Below are 24341 nucleotides of genomic sequence, written 5' to 3' on the forward strand. Positions count from 1 at the left end.
TCCATTAATGAAACGGTGAAACTGATCTCAGCTCAATCCACAAGACCAAAGGTGTGGAAAAGCGACCTGAAAAAACTCAACCCTAACACCTTGCCTCCCTCATGTCACAACTTACTGCTGCCCCCCGCAGGATCTGCCAAAGTACAGGATCTCACCGATCACTACCTCTCGACCATGACAACAATAATAAACGAGGTAGCACCTCTACAACTAAAAAGAGTCTCTTCGAAAGATTCAAAACCTTGGTACAACGGTATTCTCAACGAGGACAGGCGTTCACTCAGAACTTCAGAACGTGCCTGGAGGTCGATACCTTCCGCCAACCACCTCAAGATTCTCAGAACAAAGAGAAACGCATATTACCGAAAGATCAAGCGCACCAAAGCCGACTTTTTCAGCCTACAACTTGACCAGGCAAGAAATCGTCCCAAAAAACTCTTTGAACTGATCAAAAAACCAATCCAAGGAGGCAACTCATCGTCCACGAAGTATAGAATGCCCGCAGCCAGATTGTGAAGAATTCTCCACCTTCTTCACCATGAAGACTGATACCATCAGGAACGACCGCCTTAAGGATCTAACCTTATACACGAGAATGAATGCACAAACTCCTCCGTCGCCCCGAACCGCGTCATGCCAAAGGCCATCAAAGTCCAATCCAAAAAATAATGCAGATTGGTCAGCATTTACCTCCTACTCTGAAGATGCCATAGGCAATATACTCTGTGCATTGAAATCCGCAAACCACTTTTCAGACCCGCTGCCGGGAAACGCAGTCAAAGACCTTACTCCACTGCTGCTACCGCTCTGATCATTAACAGTTCACTTCAACAGGGGTGCATCCCAGATTTCCTCAAAGTAGGCCAGGTTTCACCCATTCTAAAGAAACCCACGTAGACCCCGCAGACCTAAACAACTACCGCCCCATCTCCAATATCCCTACCTTAGCCAAGCTGCTGGAAAAATGTGTGCATCTTCAGCTAACGAATCATATTGATCACTTTAACCTTCTCAACAAACACCAATCAGGTTTCCGGGCATGCGACAGTACGGAATCAGCCATGACACATATTATTGACGATGCTCTGCAAATACTTGATCAAAACAGATCATGTTTACTCATCCTACTTGACCTCTCCTCGGCCTTTGATACGGTCAAGCATGAGAACCTGCTAGACCTCCTGAAACACAGAATGGGTATATCTGGGACAGTGCTAAGCTGGTTCACTTCATTTATCCAAAATCAGACACAACAATTCAAAGTCAACAACACCCTGTCTAAGCCCGTCCCAGTATCTCTGGGAGTCCCGCAAGGATCCGCATTATCCCCAACATTGTTTAATCTCTTCGTGGAACCTCTCACCGAAATTCTACAAACATCTAACGTGCAATATCACATGTATGCAGACGACACACAACTATACCTCAAGATCCACACCCTGGAGGATATCAAACAACTTGATACAGTGCTTAGGAATACCCAAACCTGGCTGGCAGAAAATCATCTCAAATTTAATGCCCTAAAGACTGAATTCTTACTAATAGCTCCTCCGGCCCAAATCCCCAAAATGTAAGAATGGACCAAACATATTACGGCATTCAACGTTCAACCCACCGTCGTAGACTCAGCTAAGTCATTAGGAATAACCTTAGACAGTAACCTCAACATGCAAAAACATATTTGCAGTGCCACAAAGGGAGCAAACTTCCAGATAAACACACTGAGGAAACTGAAACCCTTCCTACCACACAGTGACTTCAAGCAAGCAGTACAGGCTCTGGTTATTCCTAGAGTGGAATACGGATGTGTCTCTCTCTGTGGCCTACCCAAAGCATCAACTGCACCACTAAGGGCATGGATCAACGCCGCAGCAAGACTCATAACTGGGTCTAAACGCAGCTCCCACATCTCCCCGGACCTACAATCCCTGAATTGGCTACCCCTGGAGGCTAGAATTCAACTGAAGATTGCATGCATGACGCACAGAGCCATGCATCACAAGACACCAAGCTACCTGGCACAGAAATTGACGATCTCGGGTGGATCCAGATCCTCAAGAAATGCTGAAAAATTACTACTGAAACCAAAAAAATTCCACAAGAAAAAAAACGTATAACAGATGCTTCTCTGGGATGGCGCCCAGAATATGGAATGCCTTACCCCCAGAAACCAACCAGACTTAACCCATCCACTACCTCTTTTAAAAAGGAAGTAAAATCCATCCTCATGGCCAAATTCACATGAATATGGTCTTTGGAAACACTGTGTGACGAGATGCACATGCGCACTCAAACACAAGACATTTGGATGATACATCTTACTATGCAACTTTTACAATATGCTATGTACATATGTGTGGTTATGTTTATATTTCATGTATAAGTAACTTTTAATGGTTGTATAGCGCTCTGATATCTGTCAGGATCTTGTTTGCGCTCTATAAAACTTTCAAATAAATAAATAAAATAAATAACCATGGGGGACAACCACTCAGATGCATTGATTGGTTCGATTAGACCGTCCTTGCACCAATTCTCTAGAATTGCCTTCACTTCAGCGCAGGCAGATCATGGTATGTTTACCACAAAAAGAGCTGCCCCTAGTGTAGTGACCCTATTGAGATTACGATTGCATTGTGAGTGAGGGCATCTCACAAAATGTGACGGACTGGTCTCACACACCACCTGGTGTCATGCTTCATCATTGACCAGTCCTCGCCCTCTAATAACTTGGTTTGATAGAGGGCGGGCATACACCTGACGACAGGAATGCACTTCTAAGATAAGTGGGGGCCCGTGAAGATGTGAGTGAAGATAAAAATCATTGTAGTTATTTTAAATAAATTTTAATGTGACTAATAACTATATGATATTAAAATCAGTGGACGGTGTGGGGAATTTATTGTCCCCTAGCCGTCGTATAAGTTGTCAACATGTTTCTGCCGTGTTGGTCTAGGTGGGTCCAGGGCATTCATCAGGACCTAAGTGTAAAGAAGGGGGCTCTGTTCTTACCAACTGGTGGCAAGAAGATACCATTGTGCGGGTCTGGCCTGTGCCACTCTCCACTTCTAAAACGGCTGCCAATTGTCAAGCCCTAAATCTAACAACTACTTGCCCCTTGGGCAAGGGGAGGGAAAACTCCTGTTGTCAGCCTGCCTCAGGAAGGTTTTCCTTGTTCGTCCTATGCGGCTGCTCCCGGTCCTCCCAAATGTATGTTCCTGACCCTTTGTTTCACTTGGTATGCATTACTCTTCAGGACAATCTGGTGTTCGAAGTCCCTTAAGCATCCAAATTGCTCGTTGAACATCCCCTTGAATTCCCTGAGAAGGGTTTCCAAGTCGCCCTCTTGAATGCTGAATACATACAGTGGTTGGCAAGGGTTGATCATCATCTTAAGTTTTTTGTTATTCTAGCCAACCCAGAATGTTCACGTTGTAATCCACTACAAAGATCCTTGTGAAAGTATTTTTCTCCTTGAATGACAAATCCGCCTTGAATACCCCTTCCAATTTTATCTTGTGTCAGCCAAATGCACCTGGAACAATTTTGCTAGATTCCAACGGTGTCTTGCACTTTAGACCACTGTAGGTGTCCTTTGACAAGATTGTAATCCTTGATCCAGTATCCACCAACATCTTGACATTTTCACAGTTCACGCAGACATTACACCTGGGTTGGTTTTGCGCATCTTCACTGTTAATGATGGCGACCAGCAGTACCAAGTTCTCCAGTAGTTCACTCTCATCTGAGTCTTCTTCTGATTTGGATTCACTCACTGTATAAATCTTCTTCCTACGCGAAGTTCTGCAAACTTTAAGGAAATGTCCCATTTTTCCACATCCCTGGCAGACCTTGCCCCACGAAGGGCACTCTTTGTTTGATGCCACATGCGCATTGGATCCGCAACTGTAACAGTTAGGCTTTCCGCTGTATGGGATGGAGGTCTTTCTAGTGAATTTCTTGCGTGGTCTGTTGGATGCAGATTCTTCATCCTTATGGGCTAGATTGACGCTCATTTGTTGGTTATCAGGTTTGCGCAGTAACTTAACTCTTTTAGCTGATCTTTCCATGCTCTTGATGGTGGAAATCACCTTTTCTAGGTTCGCGTTCCTATGACATACCAGCTTCTCCTGCGCCTTCACACACGTCGTGCGCATCACCACCTGATGGCATATTATCTCGTCTGCAACTCTGAATGCATATGTTGTGGCCAACATTCCTAGTGTAGCAACGTAAGATTCAATTGCCTCACCCGGTGCTTGGTACCTGCAGTAGAAGTTGTACCTCTCCTTTATCACACTCATAGTGGTATCAAAGTAGTTCTTCATCCTCAATTTGGCTTCAATAAACACATTCCACTCTTCGTCCCCCTCTTCTTTTTCAATAGGAGTTATGTGATCAAATAACCTTCTTCCTTGTGCCCCCAAACAGTTGCACATCATAGCTTGTTTCCTGGTTGGATTGTATTCAGTTCCATTAATTGCCTCCAGATGTTTTTCAAAACATTTAACCCACTGTGTCCAACTTTCTGGAGGTAGCCCAGGGACTTCCAAAAAGGTGCTGGGCATGGCCACTGCATTCATTATCCCAGCCATGCTGACACAATACCAGTTTTTTAATGTGGACTGAGTCAATGAGTCTTTATACAGGGCGAATAGTTAAGTAGTGTTTTGGCTCCAGTCAGTGTCTGCTGTAGGTAACGCCTGGTGGACAGTATAGTCATATCTGGCTCACTCACTGTTGGAAAGTGGGTTATTGGTAGGGGCAAATGTAAGTCTGCCACTGGCAATAAGGCCACTAACACATGATAGGACTCAGCATAGGTTTTAGAAAATTATTCCCATGCTCAACCCTTGGTAACGTGGCTGCAAGCACACAGGCTTAACTTAAAAGACAGGTATGTAAAGCATTTAAAAACACCAATTCAGTAAATAATTAAGACACAACACATAATAAAAATCCAACACTAATTTATAAAACTAGGAAATATTTTTATCTTTAAAATTACACCAAAACGACAAAAATCCAATGTAGGGAAATGGAGATATGAATTTTCAAAGATTTAATAATATATAGCACTTAGAAGATTATAGCACCATATTGTGATACCTGCTTGCAATAGACCGGGCCAAAGTCAAAGTTCAGGCCGGGTGCGCAGGAGCCCTGAGCGGCACAGCTCACGGCAGATCCTGGTCTCAGTTTCTACCTTCACACTTAGAAACTTTTCTGGAGCTTTTCTCCTCGAGGCCCCTCTAAGCTCCCAGCCAGTCCGGATTCGGTGAGGGTTCGCCGGATCGACTTGTGACGAAGTCCTGGTCAATTTCCCTAGAGCGGACTAAAAAGCATTTTTCAAGGCCGCTTCAGCGGGGCAACACAGGAATCCAGGCCGGCAGGCAGATTGGTGTTCGCAGTTGCTCCCGGTCACCTTTTCTACGAGCGAACTTAGAAACTTTTTTGGAGCTTTTTCTCGCGGTGTCCCTCGATGCTCCAATGTAGCCGGATCTGATGAGGGTTCGCCGGCTTCAGATTTCTTCTAGTCCCGGTCAATCTCTGGAAGTTGGAGCGATGGAGCTTTTAGCGGGACAAACCTGGTTGGATTGGCCGGCTCGCGGTTGAAGGCAGGCGGCCTGGCTGGCCAGGTTGAGTCGGTCCCTCTATGGAGCTTTTTTCAAATTTGCTCCAAAGTTATCCAGACTTCTTGAACTTCTTCCTGAAGTTCCTCAAGGGGTCCCAAAGTGTCTCAAACTCACTCCAGGGGTCTGGAAGCTCCAAGGTGGTCCTTGAAAGTTGAGGACTTCAGTTCCCACAATCCACTGGTACAAAACCCTTACAAATCCACTAGTGGTTCTCCAAGGTACAGATTTAGTTGGTGATGTTTCAGATGAGCTCTTTTAACCTGTAGTTTTCAGGGAGTCCACTCTTTAGTTCTTTTTCAGAAAGATAATCCACGGGGCTGTGGTTTCAGATGGTGCAGTCTTCAGAGGTCAAGCCTTAAAAATCTTTGCACAGCAAAACTTTTCAACAGGGCACTTCTTGCTTCAGTAAGTTTCAAGCAGCAGATCTGGAGGGCTCTGCCCCACTCAGATACTTGTTCCTAGTTCTTAGGGTCAAGCAGGAGGTCACTTCTGACCAATGGGAGCAGGGTAACTCCTCCAGGATATGACTACATCCTGTAGAGTGTGGCATTAGTTTGCCCCATAGTGCATCAAATCTTCCAAATTCATAATGGCTGATTTTCCAGCAAGGGGGTAAGTGATGGCTAAACACATCCCTAGGATGGCTAATTTACTTAGACTCACCCCCTGCATCTGCTCATACCTTCCTTAATCTTACTATCTGCCTAAGGTGGAAAGTTCAGAGCTGTAAATGAGACTGGTCTCTGCTCTCCTCTTTAAAGAACATAGTTTACAACGGCTCCCCCTGGCCTAGTATTCCTATGGAACAGCACAATACCCTGCCAGCAGAGCTGGTTAACCCCTGGGTCTCTTTATCACCTCTTCGAGGCAGCCTGGGTAATCCAGTTAACTCTGACCAATCAGAGCAGACAAAGGGAAAGCTGAATTTGGACATACAAACAAGAAAGTCTTATAACTTCTTGTATGTACACTTTAGGAGAAATTCAACAATATGATATTGTTGGATTTGTTAATACCATTATGGGAAGTCTTTGAATGGCATTTCTATCCCTCTCCTATCAAGAGTTATTATAAATAACTTCCTACTATGTTAACCTATGTAACAGGGGATTTGTAATGGGAAACATGACTTGGGCCATTTTTCCAGCACCAGGACTTACAAAAACATAGTTTATAAATACTTGTCTTATATCCACAGGAACCCGACCCCATGTGCAACTAGGGGAGACTTTAGGGGTTCTGAATCTGTAGACATATTGCAGATTCTCCCTTCACAGTGCTCTGAGCATCAAAGTCGAATTTGAACAGCACTTTACTACAATGTGGGGAGTGAAATGTGAAATTTCACTTTACCCAGGCATATAAAAATTCATTTTATAAGGGTGTACCTTATAAATATCTGACCCCCCACCTCAGGGATACTTAGGGGAGACCCTGGGGGTCCCTAACATGCCAGAACATTGTAGGTTATCCATTTGGAGTTCCCCAGACATAAAAGTCGAGTTTGGGCACAGTTTACTTTTTAAAAGCAGTCCTGGCACCTAGTGCTGCTTTAAAACTGACCTCAGGCTTCAGCAGTGCACACATGCAAGTGCAAAAAAGGCTGCTGGCCTCTAAACAGCCATGCATTAGTGCACTAGGGACTTCTAGGTAGTTTCAATACCCCTGCCCTTTTATATACTAGGGGCCTATAGGGTAGGTCATGCCAATCACAGGGGTACCCCACCATACCATTGTGTACCCTAGTGTATGTAGGTGTTTTAACTGTATTCTAAAGTGTCTATTTCAGCATAGCACTGGCCCTGGGTCCAGTTAGGCAGAACCCAGGGTCAGTCAGAGTCAGTTACAACCAGTAATAGTCAGCAAAAAAGTTGGGGGGGGGGTGCCCAGGGCACAGGATGACTTTGCAACACTCACCCTTTGTTGCAGCTCATCCCAGGGGCTGGCAGAGGGAGGGGAAGCCGAATAGGATGAAGCTGGGATGAACAGTGGGCATGGGCATGAAGCAATGGTGGACAGGAGGAATAGGAAGTCCCCCTCTCACCACGTTACGTTGAGGAATCGATCAGGAAAGTCTGGAAGCCTCAAGGGCACTGCCGCATAGATGTGCAAAGTGCTTCAAGGAAATGGATTGTGCGATCCCACAATCGCCGCCAAAAGAACCTTGTAGTAATGAAGCGACAGGTGGAGGATGGAAATGCAACCTTCTTTATTCGTAAGTTGTGACAGATGCTGTTAACTAACGGCTCCCTCCCTCTCCCGCACGAACGTTCCAACCGCGAGCCGGGACCCACGCGCACAGACACAATAGATGGGGCGGGGAAGGGACAAAGGCGGAGGGTAAAGCATGACAGCATATTACACATGCTCAGTGCACCTGCAAAACCTGTACTAACAGAAAGTGCATACATAATGAATTCTGCAATCAATACTGTGGCTGTTCTAATAATGTAGCAGATCACGTAGCAGGCTTTAGGGGTCGGTTTTACATCGGTCAATTCAAGCCTGCTTTAATGAATGTAGGAAACGTCTCCAGTTGAACTTTCAACAGTGGCAGCTAGCAGTAACAAAATATGGTGGGGCGTTATGGCGACCAGCTTACCATAAACTCGGAGGCTGCTCCCGCTCAGTGCGGCACTTCTCTGCAGGCGATCCTGGTGTCCATGAGCAGGAAAGGGAAAGACTTCCTTCCTGCTCGTGGAATGCAAATCCAACCAATCTTGGAGCTGCTCTCATGCTGTTTTCAGCATGAGAGCAGCTCCATGATTGGTTGAAGCAGGCTAACCTAGCACTCATTTTGAGGTAGGAGGCGTGTGCCAGCAATCCCTAGGCTGTTTCACAGCCCTTGAATTGCTGGATCCACAGTGCGCATGTCACATAAGATGGCTGTAGACAGCCGGTCAATCTGACATGCGCACTGGAAGGGCAAAAGTCATCTTGCAATCTCAAGATTGAGCCCGCTACAATTCTCGCATGGCACAGCCCGAGCTGGTAGCAAAATAAAATGGCATTCACATGCCATTTTATTTATTTGTAAAAAAAGAAAAACAACCACAAAAGCAGTGTAGGCTGTCTGGGATAGCATTATTGTATATTGATATCTGAATTAGTGAATTCACCTTGTTGAGCTCAAATGTTAGTGACACCACTGCTCGGGATTCACACTTGTATGTCGGAAAAATATCCAAATTTCCTGAATATTTTTCCAACATCTCTGGGCTTCAGCGGAACTGCACATCATATTGAGATACCAACTCTAATGAAGATCTCATGGATGAAACGCGTTGGCCGGATTGACATTTGATTAAGGAATTAACAAAATTTGGATATCAATATAAGACTCCTAACTCAATGATGAAGTGAATCTGATTGGACGATTGATATTTGAGACTTTTAGGATGAAAGATGTTAGTTTTGAATTTTTCATTACTCTAATGATACAAACAAATTAGATTTTTAGCGCTCCTTTTTCATTTTTGTGTTGAAAAGTTTTATTTATTTGTGTTTGCTTGCTGTGCTCGCACTGGATTCAAGCAAGCCGGGCTGAAGACGGCTGGAATGCCAGAAACCGGTCCTCGGAAGCTTGTTCCGGTCCAGGGAAGGCATGGCTTGGCAGTTCGGGCTGGACTGTTCCCATGAGGCACAGGGTCAGACTGATTTGCATATAGCCATGTCTGAACTGGGGTGGCAGAGTGGGCTAAAGAACGGTGATGGATTAAACCCAGATCTTTTGACTGGGTGGGAGTGTTTGATTGGTTCAGATGCTCTGTCCATTACCACCCCCTTTTGTACCGCAGCAGGCGGGGCGACGCTCCTCCACTATTCAGGGGGAGCCGCCTCTGATTTTCAAATTAGTTTCTTTAAATCATTGTAACATATCTCCTTCAAGCACAACTTTGCAACTAGCACTTTGTTGCAAGACAAGTGGGCTCTTGCCATCCATGGAGAAACATAATTTTAATTGCTATTAAAAATAATAATATGTCCGTGAGCCCTCTGTGCCTTCGGAAATGTGGAAAGGCACTTTTTTTCACACGTGATGGCTAAGCCGTGCAATCCACACATTTTTGGAATGAGTGACCAAATCACTGGAGGAGGAGGTTGCAATCAACATTGACCTTACACCGCATAGAGCATTGCTGAGCAAATGGGACCCCTCTGACCTTACGAGGTACCAGAAGATTCTGGTGAACGTGGGTACATGGTGGCAAAGAGGGACGTCGCTCAGAGATGGGGGTGTGACACGCCTCCATCGTTTGGACACTGGGAGGAAGGGATGACACGCTGCAAAATTATTGAAAAGGAGATGTATAAGGGCAGATGTTGCAAAAAAAAGTACGAGAAGATATGGGGAACCTGGGACACGGGAGAAATGGAGGAATAGTGAGCTGATCACTAGATTGAACACCAACAACAGCACGGGGTAGAGAGTGGAGAGACAGGTGGAGGTTTGACACACGCTAGCACATGCTGAGATCCTACACCTAGACCATGTCAGGCAGGGAGGCTTCCTGGTATGCGGGAGAGAAGGAGGGGTGGGATAAGTGTAATATTTCAGAACTGTATTGCTTGGATTATGATTTACTGATGTGGTTCTCCTGCATTTACTGTACATTGTATTTGAAAAACAATAAAAACGTTAAAAAAATGAGTCTGTGATCATTCTTAAAACAAAGTATGCGCCTCTGAGGCGGTGTTACACAACTCCTTCTCTCTGGTCAGCAGCCACCCCTGAGAAGTGTTTACAGCTTGATTGCTTTTTCAGCGACTGCCATAAATGTTTATGGTCTTGTGTGTCTGGGTTGCAGGTCAACATAGTTCCTAACCACTGAGGGAAACCTCTCCGCGTTTACTTATCCCTAAAGGTAAACGTTCCTTTGACTGCTGCCTTTATTTAGCTTTGCGGCTGGCTCTAGCACTGGGTAACTGAATATGTGTAGCAATCAGCCCTCTCCACCACAAACCTGGACTTTCCGTGCAGAACTATAATGCTTCCCACACCAGTAAGGAAAATAATGGTGGTCAGAACTCGTGGAGTTTTACTCTACGGAATTCCACAGAGTTCCATGAGTGGGCGAAATTCTGCAAATTGCGCTGCTTGCGCTGATTTTTAGAAAGGGGAACTTGTTTTGCGCTGTAAAGAACAGACAGCACCAAGCGTTGGGCCAGGTGGTGCTGCTTCTTTCTGCTGCTCAGGTGTGGCACCGCGGCCAGGGTGACTGACTCCGGAATCTGGGGATCACGGTTCGATCCCCAGTGGCCGGCGGCAGATTAGCCCAGCACCATGTGACTCTGGGCAATAGCTTGCTTAATCTTCCCGACGGCCCCCAGCGCCTAGAGACCCTTACCGGTGATTGTGCGCTTTACAAATGTGGATTATTATTATTATTACTCAAGCAGCAGCTTTCTCAACGCGAACCATAGTGACATGCTGTGACCACCCACGTTGAGAAATCTGCGGGTAGGCATTCTAGTGCCCAAAAATCACAGTAGGGGAGACAAATTCCTGCTTTCACTTGCCAACGTAATGTTTTGCCGAAACTCTGAGAACTCGCGTAGCACGGAGTTGACAAAGCTCCGTAAACTCGGCCGGTAGAGCAGATTTTATTGTCCACCTCTAATGGAAAGGGCTCGAACTTCCACAAGTAAAAGTATGTAGATAAAACCTCACAGTAGAATGTTGTAAAAGTCAATTTTCTGCTAATAAAAGAGCATTATGAGCTGAGGTTATGTTTACACTATCCTCCATCATGCCTCAACGTCACAATATATCATGTGATGCCTACTGCTGAATCTTGTTCTATATAAAGAGTGTCTAGTATTTACATGAAGTAAGCCGAAAGTGTTCTCACCGAAGTTTCTCATTGTACTGACTCAAGGATGGTTTCCACTGTCCCAGGCTTATGATAAACAATGAACCAGCTTAACTGTACAGCAAAGACTGTGAGAATGGTTGAATCTCAATGTATTTCTATCCTGACAGAATTCTCAAATGTATTCTGTAGAAAAATTGTTTCTTCTACCTTGTACCCCATTGGTGCAAATTCTGAGAATCATGTATTCCCACAAAATGTATGAAAATCTTTGTTCAAAGCCCTAAATAAGTATGTAGGTTTATGTACCTAGAGAGACCTCCAATTTCCCTATCTTAAAAGGCAAATCTATGCTGGCTTTTATTTAGAACTGTACTGAGTTCTTTGTACATAAGATTTAAATGCTTAGCTGCTAAACATTACGCATGCTACATTTATTATAATCTGCCTAATAACTTGATATGAAGTAGTGAAACGAGAATTCTTGTCTGTCATTCTTATGAGAATGATTCAGCTTTAGTAGATGTGTTCCCTGCAATAAAACTAAGAAACGGTTCCTGTCAGGTAGCACCAAGTCTGCCTGGGACTACACAGCTCCCGGTCCAAGATGTTGGTGCGCCATATGAGATAAATTTACAGACAGGTTAGTGCGCGTCAACAGATATGGTAGCAGAGGTGATAGTACCGATTGGAGCCGATTCATTAATTGATAAATCATTTGGCCATAGAACCGAGCATGGTACCTTCATGGTTGAGATGGTTTGGAGATTTAGACCAAAGTTTATTGGCTGCAACCAGGAACAGAGATCTACGAAGCACAACACGGGTGGTTCGCTAGAGACTGCACAAATTCAATGAGCGGAGCATGGTCTTTTATGCCAAAAATCACATTCCAAAGGTGGCATCTGTTACACACAAACTAGCCAATCACATAGTGACATTTCAAACATATCGCATGACGACAATCCCATTTTCCGTTGTCCAGCCCACCAGAAATGACCAAGCATATTCCAATTTCTTGCTCGATCAGGCCGGACAAACCCATCATAAAATCTCAACCCAAATCAGTGATTATGTCGTAAAGGAAGGAGCAGAAACAGATTGGAAGCAAGATAGAAAGGTGGGTGCAGTGTACTGTAAACTTCGGCATGTCCTGCTCTTTGATCTTTATCTGACCAGCTGCTTAACAAGAACTGGCTCAGCGAGGTCAGCCTCGGGCAAAGGAGTCAGTTCGGCCAGGTCATTCAGAAGTCAGCTAAGGTGTACGTGTCCCAAAGACTCGTTCGGCCGCAGTCATCGGCCTATGTGAGGGCAACCACACAAAATGGCTGCCGTTCACAAAATGGAACCCAAAGATTCAAACGAAATCCCTAAATACATAGTGTTCTCATTGATAGATTAATGCGAAAACACTCATACATACCGCACTCGTGATTTGCGGTCCGCTGACACCAGAATGGTCTATTTCCGACGACCTTTATTGAACGGGTTCGGAACCACCGAACCTCAGACCCTCAAACTACGGAACTACAGTTATCTGTCCCAAGTTTACCTCAGGATTCAGCACTCAGCACAGGAAGCATGATCATAGTTCCTTACAAAGGGGGACTGGGACAAGAGAGAAATTATGGTTTAGAAAACTAGCACAATTTAACAGTTAGCTCCCTGAGTGCAGGTCAAACAGCCCGAGAATGAATCTATCCCAGTTAAAGACGGAATTCGAAGAATTGGTGAAAGGAAACATGGATTCGCTCGGATATTATGAGGAAAATTAGTTGCTTTGTATGTGCAAGGAAGCAGACAGAGTGGCGAAAGAGGCCCTTGCCAAAATGGTGAAGGTAGCTGATGAGTGTGGTATTGATACGGCTCAGCGGAAGAAGCTAAGAAGGAATATTAGGATGGATAAGAGTGAGAATGAATTATAGATGTTGAAGTTGAGAGGGTTCAAAACGCATGCAAAGGAGTTGATTGAAAACATTAGAGAAAGGAATGACTGACAGGCTCAGAGAATTGTGGTCTAAGAAAGAGAAAGTTAAGGTGAAGCAAAGGGAAAAGGAAGGTACTGATGCAGCAGTAGGGGGAAAGTAAATGAGTTCCCCTTGTAAGAGGTATAAGGATGAGCGTACGTACACGTCCCATGGGCTCAATCTGAGAAAATTAATGGAAGGCCGAGCCTATCCTAACGCAGCAACTTACCTGGGGAGGGGAAGCTGAAGCTGAATTAAGAAGCTCCACTTCAGAGTGAATCGACTCCGTTAGAACCCGAAATCTAAAGCACTTCAAAATAATGCTAGCCAAGAACTGTTACCCCAAGAAGCAACTGTTGACGCCCAAGACGAGACCAAAGACGATTAGGGAAGATAGTGAGCTAGATGAACAAGAACAATTGGAACAGATTGACGTCCCTGATATAGATTTGGAGCTGAACAGTACAAATAACTAAAAGAGAGAGGAAGGTAAATCAAAATTTCGCAGTTCCAGACTAAAAGTACCTCACAAAAATCAATTTTGACTCGGATGACTGCCTGACTGATTCAGACTAGCCTCCCTGAGACCAAAGACTTGTGGTGACAGAGACCTCTTCATACCAACCAATGACCAAACGTCAAAAGGATGAACAGAGAGCTAGGTTAACAGTTAGAGGACAGTAGCTTCTTATGCCTCCAGTTGATGTAGATTAAAAATCCTAGTAGATGACAGGTAGTAACTAGAGGACTTAATCTTGATCCAAGGCTTCCATGCTGTGAACCAAGTGGAACGCGATGCAGTCACGCTGCAAAATTGTCTTTGTAAGTCTGGACATTTTAATTTCTATGTTTGGTTGGCAGCTGGATATTTACTTGCTGGAGGGAGATAATCCTGACGTTTCAAATAATTTTACCCGTTGATAATGAGTAAGGTTTCACATCTCACAAAGCGTAAGAGCATGTACAGTTATAATGTGTATTATCAGATGTTGTCCGAAAATGTAAAAGTCATGGAGGTTGAGGATTGATTTGTCTGCTCTTATCTCCCTGTTTCGGCAGCTGAAGGAGCAGCTTACTTTCACCTACCTCCATATTCATTCTCTTGTTCTGTTTTCTTAAATCTATTTTACCAACAGAGTTCCATTAAACTGTTTAATTCAGATTTGGATGAATCTTTAGAAAATGTGCCTATTGTCAGTGGAGATAATCTGGCTACTAAGCACATTTCTCGCACTCACAAAGGGTCAAAATCAAGAGATCTGTCCTGAGTAAATGATAAAATTATTTACCCCAGTAGCTAATGTGAGCCCTACTAATCATAGCTTGCATGATGTAACTTGCAAAGTTAACCAAGACGAGAGAAAGTGTGTCGGGCGAGTTGAACAATAAGAAAAAATGAAGAAAGAGGAGAAGGAAAGACAAGTGAGGAGCACATTATTAGAAAAGGGAAGGAAAACATGAAAGGATCACCACTAGATTAAGCAGTGAAGTCACCAAGAAGGAATCATTATGCATGATTCGACAGACATAGAGAAATAAGAAAGTGGAGAATTTAGATGGAGTGAATGTAAACATAATTACTTAGTGAAAGGTAAACATGTCTCTAATCTAGAAGTTAGCATCAAGGCCATTTATTATGTGTGTGTGGTAAATATGCCTAATTCCACTTACCACACAATTGAGTAGGTAGTTGTTATGCCACGTTAGTCTTTCCCAGGATCTATCATACTAATGAGTTGGACTTTCCTCTTGAGAAATATATTAGGCGAAGTAAGCAAAGCTTCAAGCAGATTCTTAGTGATATTTTTGGAGCGCTTATACGATCTAAAGGAGAAGCACTGAATGAAGTAAAGATAAGGAAACTGTTTAGTTGGTCGAATTGCAATTAATATCGCGGGTGCACTAAACAATGATCAATAAAGAACTGCTTGCAATTAGAGCTATGATGATGTATAATCGCCTTGCATTGGATTTATTACTTTTGATGGAAGGTAGAGTTTGCAAAGTCCTTCGTGCTCGAGAATGTTGTACATACATTTCTCGCATAGCATGGCAGCTATATTACAAACATTACAAACAGAATGCATGAACTGACTAAACTGGAAGAATCAGGTGCCTGGGAAGGATTAGGATCATTCTTTGGATCCATTAGTAAATGATTTGCCAAAATAGGAGAATGGCTCGATAGTGTAGGAGGAGGAATTTTGAAGTTGTTATCAACCCCTCTTTTGATCATTCTAATTGGAATCGCATGTGTGCTCATTTTCTTAAAGCCTTGCAAAGGAATTTCATCACAGAAGGGGGGTGGCTTGTGAGTATAAGAAGCTGTGAGCAAACGAGAGGAAGAAAGCGGAAACGACTGGCCGAAACGACTTAATGTTAAAGTTGAAGAGATGCAAAGTGAACTTTATGACACATTGAAGGATCTGGGAGAAGCTAAGCAGAAGAATCTGAAGTCAGTGAATGATGTGCTGTAACAAATATTTTGAGTGTTGATTGAAATCATCAGAGGTGGTACTGTGAAAGTCGATTTTTTGACAATAAAAGAGCATTACGTACTGAGCCTATGCTAATATTACGTTGTGTTTCACTGTCCTCCATCTTGCCTCAATGTCACAATATATCACATGACGACTACTGTTGATTCTAGTTCTAACTAAAGTATGTCTAGTGTTTACCTGAAGTAAGCAGAATGTATTCTCAGAGACGGTTCTCATTGCACTGACTCAAGGACGGTTTCTACTGTCCCAGGCTTATGCTAACCAATGTATCAGGTTAACTGTACAGCAAAGACTGTGAGAATGGTTGAATCTCAATATATTCCTATCCTGTCAGAATCCTCAAATGTATTCTATAGTAAATTGTTTTTCTTCCTTGTTCCACATTGGTGCAAATCCTAATAATCATGTATTCCCACCAAATGTATGAAAGTCTGTGTTCAAAACCCTATATACATGTGTGGATTTCTGTAGCTAAAGAGACCCCTGTTTTCCCATCTTAGAAGGTAAATCTATGCTGGATTTCATGTAGAACTGAACTAAGTTCTTTGTACTTATGATTTTTATACTTAGCTGCTAAAAATTACACATGCTACCTTTATTGCAATCTGCCTATTAACTTTAGATAAAGCATTGAAACTAGAATTCTTGTCTGTCAGTCATACGAGAATGCTACAGTCTTATTAGATGTGTCCCCTCCATTAAAGCTAAGAGACGGTTTCAGTTGAGGAGCACACGAGTCCACCTCTGAACTACACTGGTCCCAGTCCAAGTTGTTGCTGTGTCAAATGAGGTAAAATTTATAGACAGGTTTGTGTGCGTCAACAATGTTTTGAATCTCCATTTTCTACTTAATTAGTGATACTGCACTCCTGTGCACATATACTAGAAGCAATGGCAGAAATCAGAAAAATAGCATTACGATAATAATCCCTTTAATTTCAGAAGGAGATTTTTTAGTTACGTTAGATTTCCAGCACTCTTATTTAAATGTATCAATCTATGCAAAAAGTCAGTAATATCTGAGATTTGTTGTTGAGGACAATCACGATCAATTCAGAGATCTCTCATTTTACCTCTCAACGTCTGGGTTGATTGCGTGATTACAGTTGCAAGGCTTAGAATTTTTCCGTATCTTGATGACGGGCTGATTTGAAATTCTTTTTTTCTAAAGGCTAAATCCGATGTGAAAGCTAATTGCAGATGTCTTGAAGCTCTAGATCTCATCATAAACCTCAAGAAGTCAAGTATCCAGCCAATTTAACAGAAGAAGCGCCTTCTTTGTCATCACTCTGGGGAAAATGTTCATTCCAGACTACAGGATGTAATCTTTGCAGATGCAACAATTGGACCTGTAGGCACTCCCTCAAGCATGAACTGATGGTTAAAATCTATTTGTCACCTGAAGCATCTGGTTAATCTTGTTTTTTGTCATGGGCCCGGGGGTCCCATAAATACAACTATATGATTCTAGTCTAAGACAAAATAAACGAATAGTTTCAGTGGTGGTTGTTGTCAAAAAAGTGACAGAAGGGAATGTGTTTTCGTTACCCAACTCCTAATAACAACATATGCCAGCCAGAGGGGTTGGAGCATGGAAAGAAGTCAGAAGTCGTCGCAAGTAGAGTTGATCCGCTCGTTGGATTGGAGGGAATTGATGGCCATTTGGAATGCTCTGCAGGTCTTTTTTTGTCATCTGGACTGAAAGTCAGTGCTGATAAGAACTGACAATTAGGATCTCACTGGCAGTATCCCAAATGGGTGTATTGGCCCAACAGACAGACCATATACACACTCCAGTGCCAGAGTGGCTGATGAAAATATATGTTTGCCAAAGCTGTCAATCCTTTTGGATTCTCTTTCTTGAGGAGTGGTGGGTGATGAAGTAGGATTCACTTTTCAGGTTGAGGCCTGTACAATAGGGCTCCCTGGAGTAAGGTGCTTGGTGAAAAGATCTTGGTGACCAGGTGCCGATCTTTGAAGTCTGGCAACCTGCCTGTTCACAGGTGGGCAAGAACATAGTTTCGACCAAATAGCCTCCAGAGTGTTTGTGAGGGCCTAATTAAACTGAATTAAGGGTTTAGAAGCTGCTGGCCAGGGATGCAGAATCTCGGTGAAATATTTGTTTCAGTTTCATTGAAGGGCAGCTGTAACACTAGCCCCTTCACTGTCTTCCAAACCATTAGTGCGAATGAGGCACTCTCTGCCATTTGTGGCCCATTTTGGCAAATCAGGCTCTGTCTCTGGCAGATGTTAAGACCATTCGCGTTTTGTATTTTTAGGTATAAGGCATCATCATCTGTGTAATGAGGAAGGGCAAGCCGACCACGTCTTACCATCATCATCATCAACATCCGGAGTTGCACCCTGATCTGGCACTGGGTCAGAATCTGAATCAAAAAGGTAATGGAGCCTCTGCTAATAGTTCTGACGTGGTAGAGGCACAGGTTTAGAGTCAGGTTGAATGACAACTGGTTTTGCTTCTGTATTTTTTTTATTTGACATCAATCGACATTGGGCCGATGTCATTTCGGGGTCCGACATGGGTGTCAGCACCGGATCATCCTAAGGCGCTGGTGGTGTAGGCACCAGCGTGGGGTGCAAGTACTGGTGTGGATCATGGGACCAGTGTATAGGTCTGTACCAGATTCAATACCGGCCTGGTAACTGGTACCAGAGAGGGGCCCTCTAGCAGTAATCATACTGGAAATCCCTTCAGTTCTGTGTGGCCAGAAAGCGCACCAGAGGGTGTCGGAAGCTCACTGAATATGTGCAACATGGCCTCTTTGAATGCTTCGATCTGTTGCTGGGACGATCATGGCCTGGGCAACTCATGGCGTGTCAGAATCAGCTTAGGAGTAGGCTCAGTGATCTGAGACCCTAACGGAGCGATACTCACATCTTCTGTCACCCTCGCACCTTCTCCTTGTAGTAGCAGACTGTGAAGAATCTGCAGTTAGAATTTGCCATCTGAAACCAACTGGCTTAGTGCACCTTATGAATGGATATACTGAATATTTGACAAACAGAGACTTGACAACCAATGCAGTTAAATCCAAAGTCATGTTCCTGAGCTCAAAAAGGAACAGGTCATCCAGAGTAAATTTCACCCAAAATCATTTTGAAAAGGTAAAAACATACACCTTCTTAGGTGTGGCATTCAAAGTGTTTTGAATGCCTGAAGAAGGCAAGATTAAAGATGTTCGAGTTGATAAGAGTCCTTTCTTCTTTTTGCCAGGTTCATGATAGGCTCCCTGCAGAATCTATCCTAGAAATGTATAAGGCAAAAATATAGTTGGGCCCTACAAGTAACTGAAAACATTTTTTTCAAAACTCCTTGGAGTCCCATTTTCTGAAAATCTACCAAGAATCTATAAATCCACGTTTCCCACGACGTCAATATAGTCCAACAGTAAAAGATTCCTACGTGAGGTGTTCTAGCCTTTCGGCTAGGTTAACTATGCAAAATTATCACATACATACAAAATGAACGCAGTTCTGCCCCTTGGCTGATTCCACAGTTAAGTTATCTGCCCACTAAGCGGGAGAAGTTCGGTGGCCGAAAAATGCTTATGAACCCAGACCAGCCATTCTCCGCAGATAACGCAGGAGTTAAAGCTGTTTTTGACAACAAACTAGAAGAAGGGAGAGAGATGAGTTTCCATTCTAGATGTATAAAAGTACATGACACACACAGACAATACGGAGTACAAATGCTATCATAATTTTGCAGACAGAGGAAAGTGATTGCTCAGGCAATGAAATCTCCCTGGAAACATTAACACATTAACTTTTCTTGTTCAAGTGTTATTATAATCTTAGTGCCAGGTACAATACGCCAAACATACAGAAAGGCAGATTTATGCGTTGTGCATATTCCTTCTTTTTCCCATCAATGATAGAGGCTGAATGTGTCTCTGCTCGATTAGGCGCCATTAAGAACAAGATAAAAAATAAGATTTAATGTGAAATGGGTTTTTTTCTGAGCTTCTTCATGCTTTCCTTTATCGTAGTAGTCTGCTAGTATTCATCAAATTTCGAGTTGGTTAGAAGGTAGTGAAGCCTGAAAGGGTATGTATAAAGGGGCAGATTTACAAGGCCCTTGCGCCACATTTGCGCCACTTTTCCCATGATAAAAATGACGCAAAAGTGGCGCAAGGGCCTTGTAAATAAGCCCTAAAGTACTTTAAGTATGTAAGTCTTCAAGCAGCAAGGTAACTAATTACTGTATTTTTATTTCAACACGGTTATTGTATTCTTAAATAAGTTTTAAATTGTTTTAAACTTGACAGATGAATAAGTATATTATAGGAGAATGCTGCTTTTTAATAACCATATAAACTAAATTCACTTGAACTGGCTTATGTACCTGAGTAAACACATATTCTTCCTCGCACAATCTTTCGATCACATCAAAATGGTCAGTGTTGGCCACCTCATTGAAGGAGACATTTAATCCCAGCTCTTGCAGGCTCTGAGGGAGGAAAGGACATGAGAGAGTTAGATTGTGTTGTACAAAAAATCAACTCTAGTCTGACTTAACGTGCACCATTTCACCACAAGTCTGTTTATTACCTGAAGATTACTAATACAAATTCTACTCTGGGTGAGTTAAAGGCAGCGTGTGAGCATCGTAGACTTCCTGAAGTGGACAGGGATAAGTGCCACTGTCACTGACCCACAACCAGTGGTATTTGCCTTGCAATTCTCTGATTGGGGTCTCAGTGGATGCGAGACACTTATATTTGATTTGTTCTCTCTCCAGTCGTCATCTCACCACTTCCAGAGCTACCACTGCAGAGTAGGTGCAGGGCCCCTTAGAGTGTCTTATGGCCATGGAAGAGGGAGGTGTGATGGAATAGGAAAGGTTTTTAACCTAGTTAGTGTGAGTGTATGTGTATGCATAGGGAGGCTTCTAGAGGAACTTGTTTACTTTTATAAGTCTGGCCTTCTGCATTAGGGACTAGTAAAGCGCCCAGTGATCTTTGTGATGTGGTTCTTCTCTGAAGGATAAATGATGGGGTTTGTGGGTCCAAAATCCAAACTGAGGAACTATGATCATGTTTACATAAGGAGTATTCCTATTGTGCAGACCACACGCAGACGAGGAAGTGTGCCCGCTCCTGGGAAGGGTAGTGCCAAAACGGAGCCACCTCGGAGAAATGCACAGAATACCAGAGGGTGATCAGAGGACGAAAAGGCCCGATGGTGAGCATGTAGAGTGTCTTAGACCTGGGTAAAGCTCGTGCTTCATGACTTGGGAAGGAAAGGGAATAACAGAGTTTCAGAGCCGGGATAGATGTAAATCTAGGTTGAGTCTCAATCTACATAGTTTGAGGAAAGAAAATGATGGACGAAGAGCCTGTACAGTGCAAGGAAATGTAAGTCTGGACTCCAGTAGGACTTTAGTGTGCCCTCTGCCAAGAAGACTTCTTATTTTAGCAGCTGTGGCCGGGCTGGTGACCCACCAGCACAGGTCATATTAATGGTGTCCGGAGTGCGGTCATCGAATCGCAGAAGAGGGAGGATGGAGGGAAAAGGCAAGCAAGCATATCCTCCACTTCCAGAACACTACGGGGGGTTTATAAATCAATAAAAAGAACCCTCTAATGGCTGTCAGAAGAGGGAGACGGTCCTACTATTACAGGACAAAGCACCTGTGAGTGCAGTGACAGTGATAGCCTGAAATATGGTCTTGATTTTACCTGGGAAGGTAGAGGGATGCCTGTGGAATTGTTCCATCCTGAAACCCTGAGTGGGGCATTTTGCTGGAGTGCCCCCGCCCCGCCCACCAGAGCCTGGTGGACAATGAGTGCTGCTGTGGTGAGGGCCTGAGAACTACCTAAGGTGGGGAACCCCGTAAGTAGGGCAGACTGAAACCTTCTGATTCCCACTGCTGCCCTTTTTCGTCGGTGGCTACTGGGTGTGTCTACTCCAGTGGAAGTGATGGATCTGCTGGCTGCCAGGCCCCTCACTAGGTAAGACAGAGTGGTTGCAGGGTTTAGTATGGTGCGATTCATTGGTGGTGGTAGACACTGCAGTAGTTCATGCATCTACTACACCTTGTTATATCTGGCACCCATTATAGAACGAATTACTACCTCATGATGGTGAAAGGGGTTACAATGTACACATTTGAGGTAAGATCTGCGCGGCACCGGCCTGTTTTCATGACAGTAATGGCACTGGAACAATGTGCAGTAATGTCATTCTAAGATGAGGGTAGAGTGCTCTCTGTGCGTTTTTTGCATGCCTCTTACGCGGAGGTCTACGGAACAGTATATTTGTTATTGTGTAATCTATTTAATGTACAGCACCGCTGCTGAATGTTCTTTATTATTGCTTGTGTATAATATGTGTTCACATCAACACTTCATTATGTGTTTCATGCATGCCAAAAACCACTCTGCAGCTTGTTTTGGTTGCATATTAAATCTAATAAATAAAGGTCTGAAGGAGGAAAAGAGATGGGACATGGGGTGATTCCAGTGGTGTGTCAGACCAGGGCCGCATTTTACTATATAGAGGAGAGATCAGGAGTTTGCAACGTACTTTGTAAAGCAGGGAGAGTCTAAAGTACAGAGCCTACTTCAATCTGAAGTGTCTGGAGAGAGGAAAGACATACAATGTGTATACAGATTAAGGTATAGAACACCCTTCATCCGACAGGCCCTGATGGAGAACAGCTAAGAAGACAGGCATCTGCTGGTACTAAAAAGACTGAGAGAGAGAAGGCATGAGAGAGGGAGAAATATATGCAGAGAGGATGAGATTTCTATTCTTGTATTTATTTAAGAGGTTTTATATAGCGCTGGCTGGACTAGAGGTATCAAAGCGTTTTACATGAGTATAGGATAGTTACAGTATGTTATGTTATGTTAGCAGAGCTTGTATAGCGCATGGCTACCCCAGCAACGGGGCGTCCCAGCGCTAGCGGACAGGCAGCAGTGGTGGAAGGTGAGAGGGTAGATGGAAGGACAGCCAGAAGATACCTATAATGTAGGGCACCACGGGGCAAAGGCGCACAGCGCAGGCATCCCCGGCTAGGTGGAGGAGAATAGCCAGGTTTTAATCTGTTTCCTGAAATCCCAGTGATTTTGAGTGCGGCGAGCCGAGATTGGGTTAGAGTTCCAAAGGGCAGGGGCCAGGGACTTAAATGAGCACCCCCCGCTCTGCTCCTGTGCACCCTGGGAGCACAGGCCAGGTGCAGGTCTGCGGAACGCAGTGCTTGTGGCGGCACATAGAGTGAGCAGAGCCCCTGCAGAATCTGGGGGCCCTGACCGTACAGAATCTTATGGATGGGGAAAAGAGTATTGAAGTGAATTCTCCATTCGATCTGAAGCCAATGTAGGCAGTGGCAGGAGATGGTGCAAAGAGTTTTGAAGTGAATTCTCCATTCGATCTGAAGCCAATGTAGGCGGTGCAGGAGATGGGAGGTATGGCAATGCTTAGGGAGGGCAAATAGAGTGCGGGCAGCTGCATTCTGTTGCAGTCTCTTTATGACCGTTTTGCACCCAATAGAAGTCTGTTACAGTAATCAAGGCGAGACATGACCACTGATTGAATGATCACTTGACGGATTGGGCAGCAAAGAACCCTAAGATGGGTTTCAACCCACGTAAGTGGCCGAAACAAGTACCTGCCACTTTTTTGGCATGCAGTTCGAAGGAGAGGGAGTTGTCCATCAGGACCCCTAAGTTCTTAACTGTGCTTTTTCGGCTGGGGATGGGGGCTCAGTGCAGCGGGCTACCACTGATAGTCCCATTTGTGAGAGTCTCTTCCAACCAGAAGCACCTCCGTTTTAGAGGAATTGAGTTGGAGGTAGTTTTCCGCCATCCAATCTGAGATTGCCAAGACATCCTCCTGGAACCTCAGTTGGTCAAGGGCGGGGTTGTTGGAGAATGTAAATAGCAGCTGCGTGTTGTTCGCGTAGCATATCATATTGATCTCCCGGGCTTTGGCCAGGAGGGCCAAAGGGCGTACGTACACGCTAAAGAGTGTACGGCTCAAAGCAGAGCCTTGAGGGACATCGCAGCATAGGGGGTAAGTACTGGACTGTTATGGAGGGGCGTGGATCTGGAAAGCGCGATCAGATAGAAAAGATGCAAATCAGGCCCAGGCCGTGCCGCTGACCCCGATCTCCCTGAGACGTTGGAGCAGAGTCTCATGGGAGACCGTGTCAAAAGCCAAACTCAGATCGAGCAGCACCAGTGCTGTAGTATTGCCCTCATCCAGTGCTGCCCTCAACTGCTTTGTGACTGTCAGCAAAGCGGATTCTGTGCTGTGTTTAGGCCGGAACCTGTTTTGTGACCTGTCCAGAATCTCATTTTCTTCCAGATACTTGATTAGGATGGTGTTAACATGGAATTCCATGACCTTAGCCAAGTAAAGGACAAGGAGATAGGCTGGAAATTCTCTGGGGCAGAT

At 44.1% G+C, this 24341-nt stretch overlaps 1 protein-coding gene across 2 annotated transcripts in view; it reads right to left on the reverse strand.

Moving 5' to 3' along the window:
- AFMID (arylformamidase) overlaps window positions 1–24341 on the reverse strand; it is a 142252-nt gene that overhangs the window by 11788 nt on the left and 106123 nt on the right. For both annotated transcript variants that reach the window (XM_086949464.1, XM_086949463.1), the window contains exon 10: window positions 20284–20388. In XM_086949464.1, the coding sequence (XP_086805590.1) occupies window positions 20284–20388 (105 nt within the window). The remainder of the gene's footprint in view (window positions 1–20283; window positions 20389–24341) is intronic.

The sequence above is a fragment of the Lissotriton vulgaris genome, unplaced genomic scaffold (genome assembly GCF_964263255.1).
Source record: "Lissotriton vulgaris unplaced genomic scaffold, aLisVul1.2 SCAFFOLD_2294, whole genome shotgun sequence".
Taxonomy (NCBI): domain Eukaryota; kingdom Metazoa; phylum Chordata; class Amphibia; order Caudata; family Salamandridae; genus Lissotriton; species Lissotriton vulgaris.